General features: G+C 43.7%; 1 protein-coding gene across 4 annotated transcripts in view; it reads left to right on the top strand.

Annotated features, from left to right (window-relative positions):
• The window catches only part of DCDC1 (doublecortin domain containing 1), a 605588-nt gene that overhangs the window by 336058 nt on the left and 246629 nt on the right, over positions 1–22901 (top strand). For all 4 annotated transcript variants that reach the window (XM_025187660.3, XM_075927786.2, XM_075927784.2 and 1 more), the window contains 2 exons: positions 1838–1943; positions 22626–22754. In XM_025187660.3, the coding sequence (XP_025043445.1) occupies positions 1838–1943; positions 22626–22754 (235 nt within the window). The remainder of the gene's footprint in view (positions 1–1837; positions 1944–22625; positions 22755–22901) is intronic.

Below are 22901 nucleotides of genomic sequence, written 5' to 3'. Positions count from 1 at the left end.
CCCAGGCCAATCAGGGCTTAGGGGCAGGAGGAAGCGCATGAAATTTCCTCCTGCCCTGCAAAGGGCTTAGTACTTAAAATCAACTGCCAGCTGCTGCTCAGCTGGCAGTTGACTCTAAGCATAGTGCTCTCTTCCAGGGCGGGGGCAGGGAGTGCAAGACTTCACATGCTCCCTTTTCCCAGGCCCTGATTGACATGGGGGTAGCAGAGGGGTGCACGCAAAGTTTCCTCCTACCACTGGGGCATAGGTACCTAGAGAGAACCACCAGCTGTTCAGAATAGCTGGTGGTTCTCTCTGGGGGAGGCAAAGACTTTGCATGCTCTTGCACCCCCAGACCAATCAGAGTCTGTGGGTGGGGAAGCACCAAAGTGTCCTAGCTCTGTCCTTCTGCCTGAGGCCCTGCCCCTTCTGGGGTGGCCTGGGGCAACTTCAAAAATTTCTGAAGAGGCCCCTGGTCAAAAATTATTGCCCACTCCTGATCAAACTAATTCCTCTTATATTCTCTGTTGGAGTCTTTGCCTTCTTGCCTGCTGCAGAATTGTTAAGGTTCACCAGAGCATGTGTCTCTCTGAGGGTACGTCTACACTGTGGCACTATTTTGGGATACTTCCAGTATCTTTGAAACAAAGCCTGTTATTTCAAAATACAACAGGATTACTATTCCAACATCCCTGTAAACCTTGTTTCGTGAGGATTAGGGGATGTTTCGGAATAGTGATTTTTTTCAAAATAAGGGCTGTGTAGACAGCGCCACATTTTGAAATAAGCTATTTCGAAATAAGATAAGATAAGCAATTTGCGTAGCTCAAATTACATCTCTTATTTTGAGCTACAGGTGCAGTGTAGATGCACCCTGAGTGGCTCTGTCTACAGCTTTCCTTTTGCTTTAGCCTCCAAATCCTTCTGTCCCTTGTGCACCCACTATTGCTTGCTATGAGATAGGAGGAACAGGGAGATAAGGAGTCCTGCATGCAGCACAGGAGCAACTCTTACTGCAAGTTAACATAGTTTTTGGTGTGGGATGGCTAAAATAAATGATTACATAAACAAACGTATATAATCATGTAGACTTTAAAATGTACAGATCAAGGAAAATAGTTATGTAATTTATGTTAGCTTTATGTCAGTGAGGGGTATATATAACAAAGAGAAAAATCTAAAAAAGAATGTGCAGGTTTGTTACCCTGTTAATCTGCTCCCCATTACACAAATGTATGGTTTCTTATAAACACTGGGTGAAATCCTGGTCCCATTTAAGTTAATGGCAAACTCTCAACTATCAGGACAACTTAAGGCAAAGAGTCAGCAAAGTTGGCTCACTATCATTCTCACTGCCCCTGCTGTAGAGCTCCCAATGTAGAAGGGGGTTAAAAATATGACTGGGAAATAGAATATGATTAGAGTGTGGCCATACTTCAGTGCTTCCCAGCTATTGAAATGGTCATTACTACTGCCATCATTCAGAGCAGCCTTGGAACTGCTAAAGTTGTCCTAGGGTCAAATTTATCCAAGAATACTCCTTTAAGCAGGAGAGAGTAAAAGTAGTGTAAAATCATCTTTTTTTCTCTATCCCTGGGTACCTTGCACCAAGTACAGTTTGGCTGGACCAAAGGACTGGAACCAAAATATCAAAATTGTGTCCATTGGATTTTAAGCTTAACTTTGATGTAAGCCTGTCTATAGTTTAAAATATTGGCTTATGCTTTTTTTACTGATCTGCTAAAACACATTTGAGATCTGAAAATATGTAAACCCTCTATTAAATATAGAAGCCATATATAGTTTTAAAATAAAAAGTTTCAGTAAAGAATCTTGTAATTACTTTGTTTTTTCTCAGTTGGGAAGCTTGTACAGGATTTCCAGAGAACTTCCAGAGCACAAACCACCAAAGCATTCAAAACTTGGAACAGGTGGACACGGAAAGCCATTTTATACAATACAAGGTCAGCATATTCTTTTTTGTTGGTGTACACTATTAATTGTTATATAGATTAAATATGACTTTTTATATACGTGAGTTCCACTTCCTATTTTGTTCAAGTAGACAACTTGAATGTTCCAGTTCCATTGATGTAACAAGTGTCCCATAAATGCAAGCACTCAAAAGGTTAACATTTACATCCTTGCTTTTTACAGTAGATTTGGAAATGAAAGAAAATCCAAATGATTAGTCGCGCTAACATTTATTTGGTGCTTATATTTTGGCTGTGTTTGTATACATTTTGAGTTAAAAGTTGATCTTGATACCATCATTTTTGTTTGTATATAGAATACTCTGATGCAGAAGGAATAATCACATAAGTCTCATTTATTAAATCAGTTATAGTTGGTAACTCAAATAGTAAACCCAGTTCCTAATCTAATGTATGCATGTCAAACTGGTTGTCTTGCCTGCATACAGTCATCAATATTGTGCAAATCATTTAAATTAAGCTAATTATTGTGATGGCTTTAGGCATACTTAGAAAACTGAATAGAGTACAACCTTACAGTTCTCCTGTTCCTTTTTACACTTAGTCATTTAAAAACCTCTTTCACAGATTCTTTGCAAACAATGAGGCAGTTTAACCCAGAGAGAAAGGAAGTGGCCTGGGACTTAGAAGATATTCATTATAGTCTTTACTAAGCTGTATCTGAGCCTGTTTCCTCTTCCACATTTTGTCCTTCTTGTCTATTTAAAATGTAAACTATTTAAATCAGGAATCGTCTCTCACTTTAGACAGTATCTAGCGCAGCACTGTAATATAAATAATACTATTGACTTGTTCCTGACTCCCAATGGCAAATGAAGCTCAATAGAGAGCAGAACTACAACATTTTGGCTTCAGTGGGGGAGCACAGGCATGTTGCAAAGGCAGGCATTTAGGGGTTTGGTCTGCACCCATCTGCATTCTGCAAGGCTTCTGCAGTGGCAATCCAAAGGGTTGTTTTCTGTGGAGTGGGGTAACAACATAGTTTACTGCAGCGTTTCTTAAACTATGTTCCGCAGAACACTGGTGTTCCGTGAACAACTCGCAGGTGTGCCGCAACCTCTTTTTTGTTTTTGTTACTTCTTTGAGGTTGGGGGTTTTTGTGACAACAATTTTTTTTGAAGAAAATTGTCATACATGTTCTTAGTGTATTTTCTACTTAAGGAAATTTTTCTGCTTTTCCCAGTGGCTGACGGAAGCCCGCTTGAGACATGTTGCAATTAAAAGGGCTGCGACTGCATTTCAGCCTGACCTTCCGAAGTCTCACTGGTTACTCCCCCTGATGCTTTTTTTTCCCCCCCAACAAATTTTCCCTGACACGTTTTTTTTTTTTTTTTTTAATAAACCATATGGCAACCCTAGATGTTCCGCATAAAAAAATATAATTGGTGTTCTGTGGTCTCAAAAAGTTTAAGAAACACTGGTTTACTGTGTTTAAACTATGGTTATTTAAAGCCCTGGTTTTATGTGAGCTGATATTATTTATATATTAGCATGTTGTATTGATTATGTGTCTAGTGCCTAATATAAAAATGTTCAAAAGGGACCATGAGATGCATATATGTTGGGGGGAAAGATAAAACATCTGAATACTACTGCTGCCTACCTATAGTAAAATATGAGAAACAAAATTTACAAGATAAAGAATGGGGAAGTTAATATAAACTTAAAAACAATAATTGTACTAACCCATTGAGGCTTTTACATTTGGAAACAGAATGAGAGCATCCAATTACACATCTTGGGGCGAACAGTGTATTGTAAATTATAATTTGATATCCTAAAGAGAGACTCCTTTAATGCTAAATTCAAGGCAGAGGTGCCAGATTCCTACAGTATTTTGTATTTCCGAACGTGGCGCTCAATGAGGTGAAGAAGATACTAAGAGGATTACACTCTAAAAAGCCAAAAGTCTCAGATGTTCTGGATACGTACGTTTTGAAACTATCGTCAGGTGCAGATATTATTGCTTAACCTCTAGCTGTTACTGCCACCAGAAGATTAAAAATAAAACATTTCCAGCTGAGTAGAATTTTGGATGTACAATCCCAATGCATACATCTGGGGCTACAGATAACCCTGACAATTACAACCTGTAGCTCTTTTGTCACTGGTGAGGAAGATTGGCTGGAACATCAGCAAGGTTGGATAGACATCCATCAGCAGATGTCATCCCTGGGCACTTTCTCAAGTCAGGTTATTTGTCCACTTATGCTACTTTTGTGAAATTCGTCATATTGGACTTTTGCAAAGGAAATCTTGAAGAAACTAAAATTCTGAATCTTATTTATCAGAGGTGGGCAATAGTTTTTGATGGGAAGCTATTCCAAGAATTTGGAAAGTGGTCAAGGACTGCATTCATCCATGTTAATGGAGGAGGTGTGGGGTCTGGGATGGAGGTTGCGTGCAGAAGGGAACTTGCAGTAAGGGGTTGGGATGTAGAAGGGAGTTTGGGTGAAGGAGACAGTTGTGACCTGGCTTAGGGGACTAGGGTGCAGAGGTTTGGGCTGTGACCTAGGGCAGGAGGGGGTTGTGACTTGGGACAGGAGACGGGGGTGCAGCATCTGGGAGGAGATATGGGTGCAGGAGGTGGGACAGAGGGTTTGGGTTATGTGGGGTAGAGGCGCAAAGGGTTGGGGTGCCAGAGGCAGGCTCTGGTTGGGAGACTTACCTGCTTGACTCCCAGCAAAAAGCCTTCTCAAGTAGACTCCTTTCCTATCCCGTCCCTGCACTATCTGCATGGTCCATGTGGGTTTTGAATAGCTACAAGCCTGAGGAGAGGTGCTTTGCAAGCTGCCTGTTGACAACAGGCAGCTGTTATTGGCCAGAAACTGGCTAATGGGATTGTGCTGGGGGCAGGAGCAGCACCTAAATCCTTTCTCCCCTCCCCTGGGCTCACAGCTGTTCAAAGTGATGTATAGGGCTTTCAGCCCTCCTCTCCCACTAATGTTAAAGGAAATCATGTATTCTATTTGGTCAATCCATGATGAATAAAATTCACCCTGTGCAGAAATCCAACCCATGACCTAAGTGCCACTTGAGTCCTGCTTTAATTGTTCAGTACTTTTAATTCAATTATTTTGTCAGATTCAAGTCTTCTAAAAAATGTCACATGAAGGTTGTTAATATTAAAACAGGGTATTAGAAAAAAAATCACACTGTACTGTTACATGTTGTTTCACTGGCAAGTAAGACATTACCACCACCGATTTGACAACATTCCCACTATCTAAGCAACTTTCCATTCAGAAACTAAGCTTTCTTTTTTGAGTGCTTGCTCATGTCTTTTCAGTGTTAGTGCATGCCACATGCACTGGTGCCAGAAGAGTTTCTCTTAGCAATATCCATAAGAAATTGGCCCAGTACCTCCTGGAGTAGCATGCATACGCTGCATTATATAGGGCACTGCTGAACCTCTACCCCTTAGTATCAGAGGGGTAGCCATGTTAGTCTGAATCTGCATAAACAGTTAGAAGTCCTGTGGCACCTTATAGACTAACAGATTTATTGGAGCGTAAGCTTTTGTGGGCAAAGACCCACTTCATCAGATGCATGACTAATGTCCTTAGTTCCTTCTTGCTACCAGTAACTGTGCTTGGCAATGCAGTGCTATAGCCCTTGCTGTCACCTTTCTTATTGTTAATAGTTGTTGCAAGCCCAATGACCCCAGAGCCCCACGATTCAAAGGGCCACGGGCTCTCGGCTGCCAATGCTACTATTGCAGGTGTGACAGTGACTGATGACCCGGGGCCTTCAAATCACTACTGGAGTGCTATGCTGCTCTGAGGGCTGCCTGAGTGGTAGGATCTGTGGCACAGACTGCTCCAGGCAGAGCAGAAGGCTGGCTGACCCCAGTCCTGCCCCTTCTGGGAGCACAGTGCCAGGGCTCTGCCCACCTTGCTCAAGGGCCTGGCAAGTCTGTTGAGCCTACTGTTTTCTTGTAAATAGGTCCCATCTAGTTGTTAATCATTAGTAGTTAGCAGTGTTAGTAAATCCCTTAGGGATGTTGTATTGGGATGGGGCAAGCCCTGGTTCCCTGGCTTTAAGGCATATGTTTGTTGACGAAAGCCTCTGCCAATCAATGACCCACATGAGTGTTTGTGGTGCTTGGGAGAGGCCCATATTAGTGACAAGTGCTGAATGTGTAAATCCTTCTGGCCACTAACCAAGAAGGAGAGAATTATTCATTTAAAAACTCTCCTCATGGAATCAGCCTTTGCCTCAAAAGAACAGCTCTTGGACTTGGCACCAAGCACCAGTGCTACAGTGCACAGCACACCACCAGCACTGTCCAGAAATCAGCATTAGTCCTTATCTTTGACTCCAGCCAAGAGGCCCCAAAAAGTGGGCAGAGACATGTCTCTTGGCCTACGTAAAGACAAAGCCAAGCAGGGAGACAGTCTGGATGCAGATTGAGCAGCCCCATTGACCAAGGACTCACCTCAGATGGAGAAGAGTCATCAGCCTCACTCCCCACTCCCTGTTCTGGGTAATGGTGCCTGTCTTTATGTGCTGTCCAACCCAGAGGCCTTTTAAGTGGCCCCAGACATTATCTCAATGTAGTAGCAGGACTCTGCTAGTGAAAGCAGGACCTGTCATAGGGGAGAATCTTTGCTTGGCTAGTCTCAGTCCCCTGGTAGACAGCACTCACACTCTAGAGGGACATCACTCCAGAGTTCACCCCTCCATACTGACAGGCAGGAGACTTACACCTCAGCATGGTCCATAGTTGGCATGATGGGTCTTGGAGACCTGAGATGTAGGTCACCGGTAGCCAGGCATAGACCTTTGGAGGCGCGCACCCCCTAGCACTTTTGGTATATCCACGAGTTGGACTCCTCATATCCATTTTGCCACTTGAAGGACAGGTCACGCATCCACCAGCATCACTGCACAGTTTGCCAGCACCACACTCCCCAAGATGCACGTAAGAAGAGCATAGAGGCTCTTGGAGAGCCTTTTGCGGATCCCAGTACCAGTTATCTGCTGCTTGGCATCAGCCCCCACTCACTTGCCAATGGTGCAGGTCAACGGAGTGACATTGGTTGCCAGATCACCATTCCAGATGCTTCCTTTAGTCTGCAAGGTAAGTCTTGAGCAGGATCAGTTGGTACCATGCAGAAGGCAGTTCCCATTCACCCCCATCATGGTCACTGGGCAATGTCAGAACCACCAGTTACATATCTAAGCCCTGCTCTCTCCTGCTGGCTGCCCTCAGCACTTGAGGCCGCAGAACCCACCACCCCACCAATCAAGAAGGAGTTATCAGAACAGCCTATTGTACCAGACGAAGGACCATTGAGGCAAGCATCCCCCTCCTCATCCCCAGATGCCTCCTCCTGATGTTCTGCAGGGTAAGGTCAGAGCACACTCAGGCTATATCTACACTACAGGCATCTTGTGAAAGAAGCTTGTAGCGGAATAGATCTTCCGCAAAAACTTCTTGCACAAAAGCACATCCACACTAAAAGTGATGCGCTTTTGTGCAAGAGAAAGTCCACACTGCATGGACACTCTTGCGCAAGAAAGTTCTGATTGCCATTAAAAGCACCTGTGCTTTTTCTGATAGGCTCTTTTTGTGCAAGAAACCCTTGTTTAGCACCCACAAACACCTTTTTGCACAAAAACTCTTGCGCAAAAAGGAGTTATTCCTTGGAAAAAGAGATATACCTCTACTGCAAAAACCCTCTGTTCTGCTGTTCTACTGTAAATTTTCTTGTGCAAAAACGCGCTTGAGGTGTGGACACTCCATGAGATTTTGCGCAAAAATGGCTGTTTTTGTACAAAAACCCTGTTGTGTAGACATAGCCTAAGACTTTTTGAAGCTACTGGCCTCCAATTTAAACATCCAGGCTGAAGAGCTGGAAGAATCCACAAATACCCTCTTTGGTGTACTTGGTTCAGTGGCCCTAGCCAGGTTGGCCTTTCCCCTGCATAATGGGATCACTAAAATCACAAAGGCCCTTTGACTTACCCCCTCTCTGCCATCTCCAAGGGAGGAGAAGAGCAAAAATACTTCATTCCTGCAAAGGGACATGAGTACTTATATACCCACCCAGCTTCTTTGCACTTCCACACCACTTGTTAGAATTCCAAGCAATCATCAAGGTTTTTGCCATGGCCTACTGCAGGTTGGGATTGACTCTCAATGCACGAAAGACTAAGGTTCTCTTTCAGCCAACACCCATATTACTGTTATTCGAACCAGCTATCACAGCGGACAACCAAATTCTGGAGAATGTCAACAACTTCCTTTATCTCAGATGCGATTTGTCCAACAATGCTGACATTCACGATGAAATCTGCCATCAGATCCCCAGTGCCAGTGTAGCTTATGGACATTTACAGAGGTGAGTCTTCAATAACCATGACATCAAGACACAGACCTCTACAATGCCGTAGTCAGCCCAGCATTGCTGTATGGAGCTGAAGCCTGGATTCCCTGTAGACGACATATTAAAGATCTGGAGAAATTTCATCAAAGGTACCTGAGGAGAACATTGGGCATCATGTGGCAAGACAGTTGGCACAATGTTAATGTCCTTGCCAAGTCTGACTCGTGCAGCATTGAAGCAATAGTCACCCGGAGGCAGCTACAATGGTCTGGTCATATGGTCAGGATGCCTGACACACACTTGCCTAAACAGATTTTCTACACTCAGTGGAGGACTGGGACGAGGTCTCATGGTGGGCAGAGGAAGAGCTACAGGGATGTTCTTAAGAACACCTTGGTAAAGTATGGCATTGACGTTCATACCTGGGAGAGGGAGGTGAAGGATCAGGTAACCTGGAGGATCACCATTAAGAATAGTGCCCAACACTTAGAGGTCAGACGATGTCTCCATGAAAAAGATCAGAGAGCCCAATGTAAGGAGTGTGCCCAGGCCCATATTGGTGCCGCTGGTGTCAGCGCCGCTGGAGATCTCATATGCAGCCACTGCCAGAGAGTGTTCCTTGCTAGAATTGGCTTAATTTCTCATCTACACACTCATCAGTTATAGGTGTCCAAGGGAAAATCTTACTTGATTCGAGGGATCTCAGAGAGAGATGGCTGTCTCTCTGTCGGTAATAGAAATGAGTGCCACAAATTAAATTTTGACTTAAAATAGAAGATGGATGATTATGATAGATGACATTCTATAATGGGATTCTTCTTGGATATTCTCTATTGCAATGCCTGGGAATGAATTATATGAAGCAGAAGATACATTAAGAGAACTTTTTCTCTTGCATCTTTTCCCTAGTAGTTGCAGAAAGCACTGATACCATTGGCCTTGTTTTGCCTCTCATTTGCACCAGTTAGTGTATTAGTGTATATATTAGTGTAATTCTACTGATGTCATTGGAATTGCTCTTGAATTATACTGATATGAGTGAGAGGAGAACCTCATGTTTATCAGTCTCTTCCTCTTGGTCATTAGTCATTCTTGCGCAACATTTTAACAAAAGAAAAGAATAAACTCATATTTCTTTTAAGTTTAACAGTCAGTTTGGACTCTGATTAGAGAGCTGAAATAATGGGGTAGAGGAAAATCACTCCATTGCAAGGGATAACCTTCAGTGGCATAGAGCTTTCCTGCTAATATTAGGAATGTTGCCAGAGGAGACGCAAGAATAAATTAATGATAAATAGCAACAATGTTCCCCTACCAAAAGGCTTCTGGAGGGCTAGCTGTCTCCATAAAATGAAAAATAAATGGTGATTGCTCAACAGAAGGTGTGGTCAGAATGGTAAAACAATGCAATGATTCAGCACATCCTTGGTGTTAGTGAGAGAAGTGAAGTGCCTATTACACCCGCTGGTATATAGGGCAGCAACGAAGGTTCTCCATTTTTGTCTGTCTTTGGCCATTTTCTCCAGTGTGTCCTGGTTGTAATTCATTCTCTCACTAACACCAAGGATGTGTAGATTGTATCGTCCCATTTCAGCAACTATTTGTACTAGCTTGCCAATATCGTACATGGTTTGTATATTCCAGAATCCAATTCTGGTCTTTGTCTTGGTGTCCATCATTGCGGCAGTAGCTTCCTCATGGCTTTCATTACAGTCAGTCATACAGGTCCCCAGAGGGGACTTAGGAAGGCCATCGCACAAAGTTGTAGGAGAATTATTTATTGCTGTTTCTGTAACATAATTATTTTCCTAGGTCAGGGTTGTGAGCCCTGAGCCTGAACCCCCAACCTGGAGGACCAGTGAATCACACTTAGTCTGGTCTCTACCCTTCGACCTGTCTAGCATGGATTATCCTACTAGGAGCACTAGGCTCCCATCGACATAACTCTAGAGGTCATTGAGACACACAAGTCCCCCAACCACGACAAGGTAGTGATCCATTGGGGGGGCCTCTACCAGTAGTACTTCTGTATTGTACTATCCATAGTTAAATCTGTTACCATTACTTCAGGCAGAAGACAGAGTTGATAATAACTAATGTTCTTACCTGTCCTTCTCTGGGGTCATGTCTACGCTACAGAGAAGATTGAAGCAGCCGCAGTCGATCTTCCAGGGTTTGAATTAGCAGGTCTAGTGAAGACACACTGATTCAAATTAAAAGGCACTCCCATCGTCACCGGAAGTCCTGCTCCTGCAAGGAGTAAGGGAAGTCGATGGGAGGGTGTGCGCCCATTGACCTCCCACTGTGTGGACGGCGCCAAAATTCCATTTATGATACTTCAAATCCAGCTACGTAATTAACCTGGCTGGAGTTGTGTATCTTCAGTTGGCGTTTTCCTTTCGTATAGACCAGGCCTGGGTGACTCCTCCGCGAGTCCCAAGCTCTTAAAGAGGTGTGTAATTCACACCTCCTTACGTTGCTTTCAATCAGTTAATCTCTCACTTCGAGTATTCCTCCTCAGTATAAAAATGCATCATTCACTAGAGTCAGCTCATTTAAATGCATATTTACAGTTCTGTGTAAATCAGTGGCTCTCAACCTTTCCAGATTACTGTGTCCCTTTCAAGAATCTCATATGTCTTGCATACCCCACTTTCACCTCACTTAAAAGACTACTTGCTTACAAACTCAGATATGAAAATACAAGTGACACAGCACACTAATATTGAAAAATTGGTTATTTTCTCATATTTACCATATAGTTATAAAATAAATCAATTGAAATATAAATACTATACTTACATTTTGATGTATAGAATGTAGAACAGTATAAATAAGACATTGTTTGCTTGAAATTGTAGTTTGTACTGATTTTGCTAATGGTTTTTATGTAGCCTCTTATTAAACTAGGCAAATATTTAAATGAGTTCATGTAACACCTGGAAGACCTCTGAGTACCCCAGGGATACACATGCCCCTTATTGATAACGACCTGTAAATAATAACAGTAAAGTAACAAGTCCCTTTTTACAGACTAAGTCTCAGCTAATATTAGTTAATGGATATTTCAGATGGTGTCTCTATGATAATTTGGCTTTGATTGTACAATTTCCAATATTGTTGTTTATGGTCACACCATATGCTTTATCCCTTTGCCTTCTTTCTGAATGGAATAATTTTAAAGTAATAATTTTATTAGAAGATGTAATGAATGTTTTACTTGCTTCTATCTGTGGGCTTAAAGAAAGCTGTTTAATAGCATGTGTCACAGAAGCAAGATATTGTGTGGTAGCATAGCATAGCAATTTTTCAGTGCAATTTCTAATGCTTTTTAAGCACGCTGTCTCACTGAAATGACTCTGTCTAATTCACTGTGATGGGCTGCTAGTCTGAAGCAAAACTATCAACTATAATGAAGAAGGGGAAATCTCAAATAAGAAAGTTAATGGCCATTGTTGTTTCTATGGGGTGCCATTGCCCCAGGCTCTACAGGTTTTTAAGGTACTCAGAAGCTGGTGAGAGGAACATGCTGTTGTTTCTTTATCTAGTGTCACTTGGATACTGTCCAGCTTCATTATCTCTTGATAAATATCACGGTGTTATTCCTGGGTCCCAGCCTGTGATGAATACAAAGGGCCAGTTCTTCCTCACTGCTGCACTACTAAACCAAATGTTATAAGATTAAAACCTGTGGTAGTGATAACAAGAACACAGGGACTTACAGCAGGTGTTATATAAAGAGGAACACAGCATAATGATACTTGTGTCTAATACCAACCCAAACAATCTTCTACGCAGTTGTAGTGAAACCTCTGATATCTGATAGCAGTTTATAATAGTGAGGTTGAATAAGAGTGCTGTTTTAAACCTTCAGCCTTTGCAGGAGGATTAGTAGACTGTCTGTTGTCATTGTACCATAACTGTGGGGATTCCCATGTAAGATCTGCCTGCTGCTGGCTAATGGGTAATATGAAATCAAACATCTCTGTGCCAATTGTGTTTATGTTTCACTTCTGCTACTTTGCCACTCCCAGTATATGCTTCACTCCCTTTGCTTTCAGAAGGGATTAGATTAGAAGTAAGTAAAAAATACACTTATCTCACATTTCTGTTTTTATCTTATTTCAGGGTGGTTCTTTTGGGGGGGATCACCTTCTTTTTGGGAATTTAGTTTTGATTCTAAATCTCCTTCATGATTAGGCTTTTCTGTTCACTTGCAAGTTAAAAGCCCCATCAACAGTATCTGATGAAGGGTACAAACTCGGGACAGATAGTGTAATTTCTCCAGTTTAAAATGGTATTGTTGCAGACTCTGTACATTTATTCAAAGAAGTAGTTTATTTCCAGTGACACTGTAATAACCTCACCAAGTACACAGGACCAATGTCATCTGCAATAACGACATTAATCTCTTTGGAATTACTGTTGGCCCACTTAATAACAGAAGATCTTATTACCTTTTCTTATCATCATCATGCTTTCTTAGGCTATGTCTAGACTACTGGCTTCTTTTGGAAGAAGCTTTTTTTCAGAAGAGATCTTCCAAAAATACTACTTCCGAAAGAGAGTGTCCCCACTGCAAAAGTGCATCAAAGAAGCGATCTGCTTTTTTGAAAGCGAGCGTCCAGACTGAATGGATGCTCTCTTGCATTTCAGCTGTGATTACTCTGACAGAGTGGCCACCGGCGCAACTATGCTTTTTCCTCTTTCCTTTTCTTCCAAAAGAACTCCCTCTTCCCCGTCCCCACACACCTTTTTGTGAAAGAGCTCTTTTGCAAAAAGTCTTCTTCCTCGTAGAATGAGGATTACTAATGCCAGAAACACCCTTCTGTTCTTTTGATTTTCTTGTGAAAAAACACAAATGCAGTGTGGACATTCCTCGTTTTGTTGGAAAAATGGCTGTGTTTCCAACAAAACTCTGAGTGTATACATATCCTTATAAACATTCAGGGAGAGTGTGATGGATTGGGTCACAGAAATCCCCTTGAGACTGTCACTTGATCAGGTGATCATACCACTAAGCCTGCCTACCTGCCCTCTGATGCACCTTGCCATCCCATCCTGCTGAGCCAGGACCTCTGGTCTCCCCCAGAAAAGGCACAGAGTGGGGGTAAAATAGCCCCACAGGATTACACAGACAGAGTAACACAGACCCTAACACAGACACAAACACTAAGAACAGCTCTGCTCTGGGAGGACTAAGTTACAGGGAATTGATAGCACCTCGTTCACAGCCCTAGTGAAACTAAACCCCCAAATAAATCTGTCTTACTCTGCGTACAAGTTTTACACAGAGAAAACTCATAGGCTACATCTACATTGGCACCCCTTTCCGGAAAAGGGATGCTAATGTAGACTTTGGAATAGGCAAATCCGCAGGGGATTTAAATATCCCCCGCAGCATTTGCATTAACATGGCTGCCGCTTTTTTCCGGCTTGGGGAAAAGCCGGAGAAAAGTGCCAGTCTAGACATTATTCTCCGGAAAAGAAAGCCTTTTCTGGAGGATTTCTTATTCCTACTTTCGCTGGAGCAGCCACTGCCTGCAGGATGTTTACCAGAGGCTGCTTTGGATACCAAAGCAGCCCCTGGCTGTGGCTGGCCCCCCATAGGCCTGGAGCCTGCTATGGGGAGCTACTCCAGCCCCAGCTGGTTAATCTTAACTGGTAAGCCTATACTATAAATTTCTAACTTCAAATTCAGGAATGATACATGCACACAAATAGAATATACACATTCAGGAGATTACAAGCTCTCCAATGATCTGGTCCTCAGTTGTTGATCACATTAAAACTATGTTTTAATGCTATCATGATCCTTTTCTATCAGGATAAAGGGCATATTTTGATGTTTTTTTCATCAAAGATTATGGGTATGACTACACTACCAAGTTTTGTTTACAAAGCTGATGTTGACACCCCAGAGTTGAAACAAACACAAATTGCCAGAGGGTGTTGACACATGCTCCCTCTGTCAACAGATCCTTGTCCACGCTGTGGACACCATAATCAACAGTGTGTGCAATGCACTGTGGTTATGTATCCCACAATGCAGTGTTATGGGAAGGCAGAACTGATGCTGTGCATCTTGGTATTATCACTAATTTCTCCCACAGCCTCCTCAGCTGCTGGAAGCAGCATTGTGAGTAGCTCTCTGAGCTCTCCCTACTGAGGAATGTCAAAGCAGCATGTACCCCTCCAACTGCAGCATCAAACTGTCTGCCACTGTGTTCCTAGTATAGGATAGAACAAGACCACTCCAATGATTTCCTCTTTGTTCCCCAAACAAAGCAGCACATTCAGTTGTGAGATACTTCTTGGAGCTTTGAAAGGGGAGGGATGCATGCCTGAAGGGCAGCAGCAATCATAAAACACTGAGCACAGTGATTAGGACAGGCATTGTGGAATACTGGAGGAAGCCAGTTCTGTTCACAGAACAAACAGCAGTGTCTAGACTGTGACCCTTTGTTGACAATAAAGGATGGGGAAAAGAAAAGTCTTTTTTTGAGGGGGGCGGTGGTTGCCAAAAGTGGACATTTCCAACAAAGGACACATTGCAGTGTGTATGCAATCACTGTTTTGTCAACAAAAGGCAGTTTTTGTCAAGAAAACTTGATCATGTAAGTATGCCCTAACAAAACCTGTAAGGATTCAAAAGCTCTTAGGAAGAAAAGTGTCCTGCTGACAGATTGTCTCTGCTGATCCATTGATCTGTTATTCTTAACTATTTATACAGTGACTCCTAATCACCTGCTTTCTTGCCTTCATCCTTGGAAATCACTAAGGGCATCTAGACAGCGACTCTATTTCGGGATACTTCTGATTTCCCGAAATAGCATTTTCCGCATCTTGACAGTGCTCCCCTTATTTTGAAATAGTTTTCTAAATAACGGACATGCTATTCTGGCGTAAACCTCATTCCACCAGAATTAAAGGACATTTTAGAATAGTGCTTTATTTTGAAATTAACTCAAAATAAGCTACGCAATTTGCATAGCTCAAATTGCATAGCTTATTTTGAGCTCAGGATGCAGTATAGACACACTCATAGTGACCTACAACTGCTGAAGTGGGAGGAATTCAGAGTGGGGACCTTGTGTTTGTACAGTACGATGAAGCAGGGCCAGAAAGCAGTGGAAGAGTGCTAAAGGGAAGATATATAAGTCTTAGGCAAATTAAGATATGGTTCCCTGTAAACTAGGAAGGCTTCTACAAGCTAATTGAAGCACCTGCATCTAAATAAGGCTCTTTCAGGACCCCAAGAACTGCTCCTGCCCCTGCTTCCAGCAGACAGGAAGAAGCGAGGAAGGAAAGAGAACTGTAAATTGGAGATGTGTTGCTGAGATTTCACAGACCAGAGAATTGGAGAGAGGAGGAGACTCCCTCCCCCAACATCAAAGACTGGGAGTAACCCAACCCAAGTGGGGAGAGGGTAAGACATCTGCAGAATTTTGAGAGGACCTGGGACTCAGACCCCTTCCCTACCACATTCCTAGGCCACTAGTGGAGTCTTTGGGGCCCCAAGAGCAGGGGCAAAGATTGATGTCCTAGACCCCACCAAAAAGAGTGTGGGACCCACCATACCGACATTGGCCATGCCACAATAGCATAACAGGGTCTGATCCCAACTGGAGTTTCAGGATGTTACTGTAGTATTAGTCATTATTGAATTATTGAATATTTATAATGCATATAATATGTCCAGAGGGTTTCTGTGTTTCTGTGTTTTGAGTCAGAAAAAACCTGCAGCTTGAGCCTCTAGTCCAACATCCTCAGAACCTGACTGGTGCCAAACCAGAGAACCATGGGAGGCCAATATTGTCTAGCAGCTAGGGATGTGAGCAGTTGTTTAAAAACGTAGCTGTGTAACCATTAAAAATCCTAGTGGTTACATAGTTACATGTGCCATGGGCTCTGTAATTATATATAATCTTTACACTGCAGAGTCCACAGCAAAGTCTCCCTGGGAATGGAGCCAGTAACCCCTGTAAGCCTGGCTCCCGGGAAGCCAGTGTGTAAGGGTATGTCTACACTACAAAGTTAATTCGAACTAACGAATGTTAGTTCGAATTAACTTTGATAGGCACTACACTAGCGCTCCTCTAGATCTAACTTAATTCAAACTAGCGGAGCGCTTAGTTCAAACTAGGTAAACCTCATTGTACGAGGACTAAGCCTAGTTCGAACTTACTAGCCCTCCCCAGCCTAGTTCGAACTTACTAGCCCTCCCCAGCTTTCCCTGGTGGCCACTCTGGCCAACACCAGGGAAACTCTATTGCTCCCCTCCCGGCCCCGGACCGCTTAAAGGGGCACGGGCTGGCTACGGTGCCCGTGCCAGGTGCAAGCCTGCCAGGACCCAGCTAGCAGACCCTGCACCTGGCACGGCACGAGCCAGCCACCCAATGCCCCCCAGCCCTACCCCTCTTCCCGGGACCAGGCTGGCGGCTCCCAGGAGCTTGCCCGGGACCGCAAGAGGCGGGCACCCGCCTGATCTAGTGCGGACATCGTGGACCTCATCCACGACCTCCGCACTAGGCACAGGAAAGTGGCCGTCTAGGGCAGGAGAGCTGCCAGCCTGGCCACCCAGGAGCAGGTGTGCATGAAAATCAAGCTGGTCCACTGAGACCCCCGACCCTGAGCCCTGAGCTTACAATGGCCATACTGGGTCAGACCAAAGGTCCATCTAGCCCAGTAGCCTGTCTGCTGACAGCGGCCAACCCTAGGGACCCTGGAGGGGATGGACCGAAGACAGTGACCAAGCCATTTGTCTCGTGCCATCCCTCTCCAGCCTTCCACAAACTTTGGGCAGGGACACCACTCCTACCCCCTGGCTAATAGCACTTCATGGACCCAACCTCCATGACTTTATCTCACTTCTCTTTAAACTCTGTTCTAGTTGTAGCCTTCACAGCCTCCTGCAGCAAGGAGTTTCACAGGTTGACTCTTTGCTTTGTGAAGAACAACTTTCTGTTACTAGTTTGAAGCCTGCTACCTATTCCTTTCGTTTGGTGTCCTCTAGTCCTTCTATTATGGGAACTAATGAAGAACTTTTCTTGATGCACCCTCTCCACCCCACTCATGCTTTTAGAGACCTCTATCCTATCCCCCCTCAGTCTCCTCTTTTCTAAACTGAAAAGTCCCAGTCTCTTTAGCCTCTCTTCATATGGGACCTTTTCCAAACCTCTGATCATTGTAGTTGCCCTCCCCTCTCCCACCCTTTCTCTTCCCCTCTCCCACCTCCTTTTCCCAGTCTCCCCGAGTTTTGTTCAATAAAGAGAGATTCTATTTTTGACCACACATTTTCTTTATTTTGTACATCAGGAAGGGGGGCTAGGGAAGGGTAAGTGGAAGGAGGTGAGGGAGGAATGGGGTACAAGCCCCCGATGGGGAGGACTGGGCTGGCTCTGTGGGCCTCTGGGGGTGGAAGCTCTCCTGCAGCCCCCCAATTGCCCCCTCTCCACAGATGGCAGCCTGCGGCAAGTGCAGCCGGTCTGATGGCCGAGTGCTGTGATGTGCCCAGTATGGGCACTCAGGGCACTCCAAGCCAGGACTGCTTTGCAAGCGGGGCACCCCTGAGAACTGTCTGTCCCGGGTGGGGGTCAGGTCCCTTTAAGTACAGCCCTTGGCTAGCCTGAGGCAACAGCTCCACGCTGTAAGTCCTTATCTGATGCCCTGCCGGCACTGCTTCCGGCCATCCTTAAGCCCGGTTCAGGGTCCACTTAATGTGGACATGCTAGTTCGAATTAGCAAAATGCTAATTCGAACTAGTTTTTTAGTCTGGATCCGTTAGTTCGAATTAGCTTAGTTCGAATTAACTAAGTTAGTTCGAATTAGCGCTGTAGTGTAGACATACCCTAACCAAACAGATGGCTGGGTAATCCTCACTATTAAGGGTGCGTCTCACTGGTTAACCAGTTAATGATTTACATCCCTACTAGCAGCATTACCAGCCCTTCCACTGCTTACTAGAATCATAGAAAAGTTTCAGGGGGCTTGCCATGTTAGACTGTTAACTGGAAGAACTTAAAAAACAATGAGATGAAAGGATCTGAAGAAGTGGGTTGTGTCCATGAAAGCTCATGATACCATCTACATTTTTTTTAGTTTCTAAAGTACTGAAAGACTAGGGATTGCTTTTAAGGCTCATAGAAGAAGTGGAAACTTGGACAAATGACTAGGGAGGAGTTTAAATGTATAGTTCGAGAATGCCGGGGGGTTATCAGGAAGGCGAAAGCGCAAATGGAGTTGCGACTGGCTAAGGATGTAAAGGATAACAAGAAAGGTTTCTACAGGCATGTCAACAAGAAGAAGGTGATCAGAGAGGGTGTGCAGTCCCTAATGGATGAAGGAGGTAACCTAGTGACAGAGGATGTGGGGAAAGCTCAAGTACTCAATGCTTTCTTTGCCTCTGTATTCACGGACAATGTCAGCTCCTGGACTTCTGTGCTAAGCGACGCAAGATGGGAAGAAGATGGACAGCCCTTGGTGGGTAAAGAACAGGTTAGGAACTATTTAGAAAAACTAAACGTACACAAATCCATGGGTCCAGACTTAATGCACCCAAGGGTACTGAAGGAGTTGGCAAATGTCATTGAGGAGCCTTTGGCCATTATCTTTGAAAAGTCGTGGAGATCGGGCGAAATCCCGGATGATTGGAAAAAGGCAAATGTAGTGCCCATCTTCAAAAAAGGGAAGAAGGACGATCCAGGGAACTATAGGCCGGTCAGTCTTACCTCGGTTCCTGGAAAAATCATGGAAGGGATCCTAAAGGAATCCATTTTGAGACACTTGAATGAGAGGAAAGTGATCAGGAATAGTCAGCATGGATTCACAAAGGGCAAGTCGTGCTTGACCAATCTGATTAGCTTCTATGATGAGGTAACTGGCTCAGTGGACATGGGAAAGTCAGTGGATGTTATATACCTTGACTTTAGCAAGGCTTTTGATACGGTCTCCCACAATATTCTTGCCAGCAAGTTAAGGGAATGCGGATTGGATAAATGGACGGTAAGATGGATAGAAAGATGGCTAGAAGGCCGGGCCCAGCGGGTAGTGATCAATGGCTCGATGTCAGGATGGCGGTCGGTTTCTAGTGGAGTGCCCCAAGGTTCGGTTCTAGGACCGGTTTTGTTCAATATCTTTATTAATGACCTGGATGAGGGGATAGATTGCACCCTCAGCAAGTTTGCAGATGACACTAAGCTAGGGGGAGAGGTAGATACGCTTAAGGGCAGAGATAGGGTCCAGAGTGACTTAGACAAATTGGAGGATTGGGCCACTAGAAATCTCATGAGATTCAACAAAGACAAGTGTAGAGTCCTGCACTTGGGACGGAAGAATCCCAAGCATAGTTACAGGCTGGGGACCAACCAGTTAAGTAGTAGTTCTGCAGAAAAGGACCTGGGGGTTACAGTGGATGAGAAGCTAGATATGAGTCAACAGTGTGCCCTTGTAGCCAAGAAGGCTAATGGCATATTAGGATGCATTAAGAGGAGCATTGCCAGCAGATCCAGAGATGTCATTATTCCCCTTTATTCAGCTTTGGTGAGGCCACATCTGGAGTACTGTGTCCAGTTCTGGGCCCCCCACTACAAAAAGGATGCGGACGCATTGGAGAGGGTCCAGCGGAGGGCAACCAAAATGATTAGGGGTCTGGAGCATATGACCTACGAGGAGAGGCTGAGGGACTTGGGTCTGTTTAGTCTGCAGAAGCGAAGAGTGAGGGGGGACTTGATAGCAGCCTTCAACTTCCTGAAGGGAGGTTCCAAAGAGGATGGAGAGAGGCTGTTCTCAGTAGTAATAGATGGCAGAACAAGGAGCAATGGTCTCAAGTTGTGGTGGGAGAGGTCCAGATTGGATATTAGGAAAAACTATTTTACTAGGAGGGTAGTGAAGCATTGGAATGGGTTACCTAGGGAAGTAGTGGAGTCTCCATCCCTAGAGGTGTTTAAGTCTCGGCTTGACAAAGCCCTGGCCGGGTTGATTTAGATGGGATTGGTCCTGCCTAGAGCGGAGGGCTGGACTTGACGACCTTCTGAGGTCTCTTCCAGTTCTATGATTCTATGATAAGGGGATGGTTGGATGAAATAACATGATCTTGGTAACTAATTGACCATTCATTATAGGGAACTTTCTGGGTGTCTGGCTGGTGAGTCTTGCCCACATGCTCAGGGTTTAGCTGATTGCCATATTTGGGGTCAGGAAGGAATTTTCCTCCAGGGTAGATTGGCAGAGGCCCTGGAGGTTTTTCGCCTTCCTCTGTAGCATTGGGCACAGATCACAGCTGAAGGACTCTCTGCATGTTGGGGCCTTCAAAGTATTTGAAGGCTTCAATATCTGAGACATAGGTGAGAGGATTATTCTAAGAGGGGTGGGCAAAATTCTGTGGCCTGCACTGTGCAGGGGGGTCAGACTAGATGATCATAATGGTCCCTTCTGACCTTAAAGTCTATGAGTCTATGAGTCTATGAGAAGACATTTGGGGTAAATTAGAGCTAAATAACAGCACAGAACACTGAGCCAAGATTGTTTGCTGTAAACAACTTTATGGGACCCATAAGTGGACATCTCGCTAACTGAATGTCATGCTGGACCATGTATGTTGCTGGACAACAGAATGTCAGCTAGAGAGATTCATCCCCTACTAGACTAGAGATTATTTGGCTTGACAGAGTCTCACATTGTGAAGCTTTTTCAAATTATTTTGCAGATAATATTGTGGCGATCTGGACTGAGCTTTCTGTTTGTGTGTGCCAATGGGATCAATTTTGTCTACCTCATTTGCAGCTGGTCAGAGTCACTTAGTTTTTTAATCAGAGGGGTAGCTGTGTTAGTCTGAATCTGCAAAAGCAACAAGGAGTCCTGTGGCACCTTATAAACTAAAAGAAGCATGCATCTGACGAAGTGGGTCTTTGCCCATGAAAACTTATGCCCCAATACATCTGTTAGTCTATAAGGGTATGTCTAGACTACATAGCTCCGTCGATGGAGCCATGTAAAATAGTTTACTTGGCATAGTCAATGAAGTGGGGATTTAAATAATCCCCACCTCATTAAAATAAAAATGGCTGCCGTGCTGTGCCGACGATCAGCTGATCTGGCACAACGCGTCAGTCTAGACGCGGCGCGGTCGACAAGAGAAGACTTTGTCGACAGTTCCAGTATGCCTCGTAAAATGAGGTTTACCGGAGCGGTCAACAAAGGCTTCCCTTGTCGACTGTGCCACGTCTAGACTGCCATGCTGTGCCAGATCAGCTGATTGTCAGCACAACATGGCAGCCACTTTTATTTTAATGAAGCAGGGATTATTTAAATCCCCGTTTCATTGACTACGCCGAGTAAACTATTTTACTTGGCTCCATCGACGGAGTCATGTAGTCTAGATGTAACCTAGGTGCTACAGGACTCCTTGTCGCTTTAGTTTTTGAAGGTGCTAGGGAATTGATTATATTATGACCTTTAAGTTACATGCCTTTTCAGGATGGATAAAAAAAAAGACTGAATGGGACCAAGGGTCTGGCCCTGGATTTTTCTCATATATAGATTTATACCTCAAGTATTCACTGATAATTTTTAGTGAAAACATTAACTAGTGTTTGTGTTAGCCAGTGCATCTCAAGAGTACTGAGGAGCAGTCATAGGATATTTAAATTTTGTGGCAGAATGGTCTATATCTGTAACTAATGGGACTTGTATATATAAGTCTTTGTGCCTTCATAGGATAAAATCCCTTTAACAAAGTGAGAGCCTCTTTCAGGTTATCATCAAATACTTCACAAAGTATTTGTTGATTGTCAGGAGTAATTCTCACTATCAGAGTAGGAATATGTAACTTCAGAGTCATAATGTGAGGTTTTAACATTCAGGTCACATAATCCATACTACAGAGCCATTTTCTGTCTGTCACTATAGTGGTGCTGGAAGAAGTATGTCACACTGAATTTAGGATAGTTCCCTCTCAGAGTAAGGGGGAGACTAGGATGAAGCTCTGTATTTAGGGGAATGCAACTGTGTTCTGTGTCTTTTTGGGGACTCGTGGCCAGCATGTGCTCAGCTGTTAAAATGATGAAACCATAATATGTTGTAATCCAATTTATTTATTAGGATTAGAATAATTCAGAAATATTTCTGCATAAATACTTATATCTTTTGGTCAAATTATCTTACTTAGAACTTGTACACTACAAAATACTGTATCTACTGTAGAATACTAAGGTTATATTGTATATCAGCAGGCATTTTGTACAGTTTGCTGAACTTTGCTAGTGGAGTTGATTTAAAATACCAATTAAAGTAATACTCTTGTATTTTTAAATATGTTTAGGCTGATCCACAGATAGTTTTTCATATCTCTGTTGCCATGGAGAAAGCACTTCCCAGAAGAAAGGACTATCAGGATCTAAGAATCCCATCAACACTCTGGCCTCTGGCTAACATGTGGCTGATCACAAAGGTATTGTATTGATCAGATCAGGCCGTGTCAAAATGAAATTCATGTGTATAAAAGGGAAGAATAATTATAAGAGGCATCACAATTAGGCTTTGCAGTCTGCAATGTTTTGGGCTACTTGTGAGGTCTCTATTTTGTGAGCTAATAACA

Source organism: Pelodiscus sinensis, chromosome 5, assembly GCF_052426305.1.
Source record: "Pelodiscus sinensis isolate ZL-2025 chromosome 5, ASM5242630v1, whole genome shotgun sequence".
In the NCBI taxonomy this organism is placed as follows: Eukaryota; Metazoa; Chordata; order Testudines; family Trionychidae; genus Pelodiscus; species Pelodiscus sinensis.
Note: the sequence above shows the minus strand (reverse complement) of the source record. Positions and strands in the feature narration are given on the sequence as shown.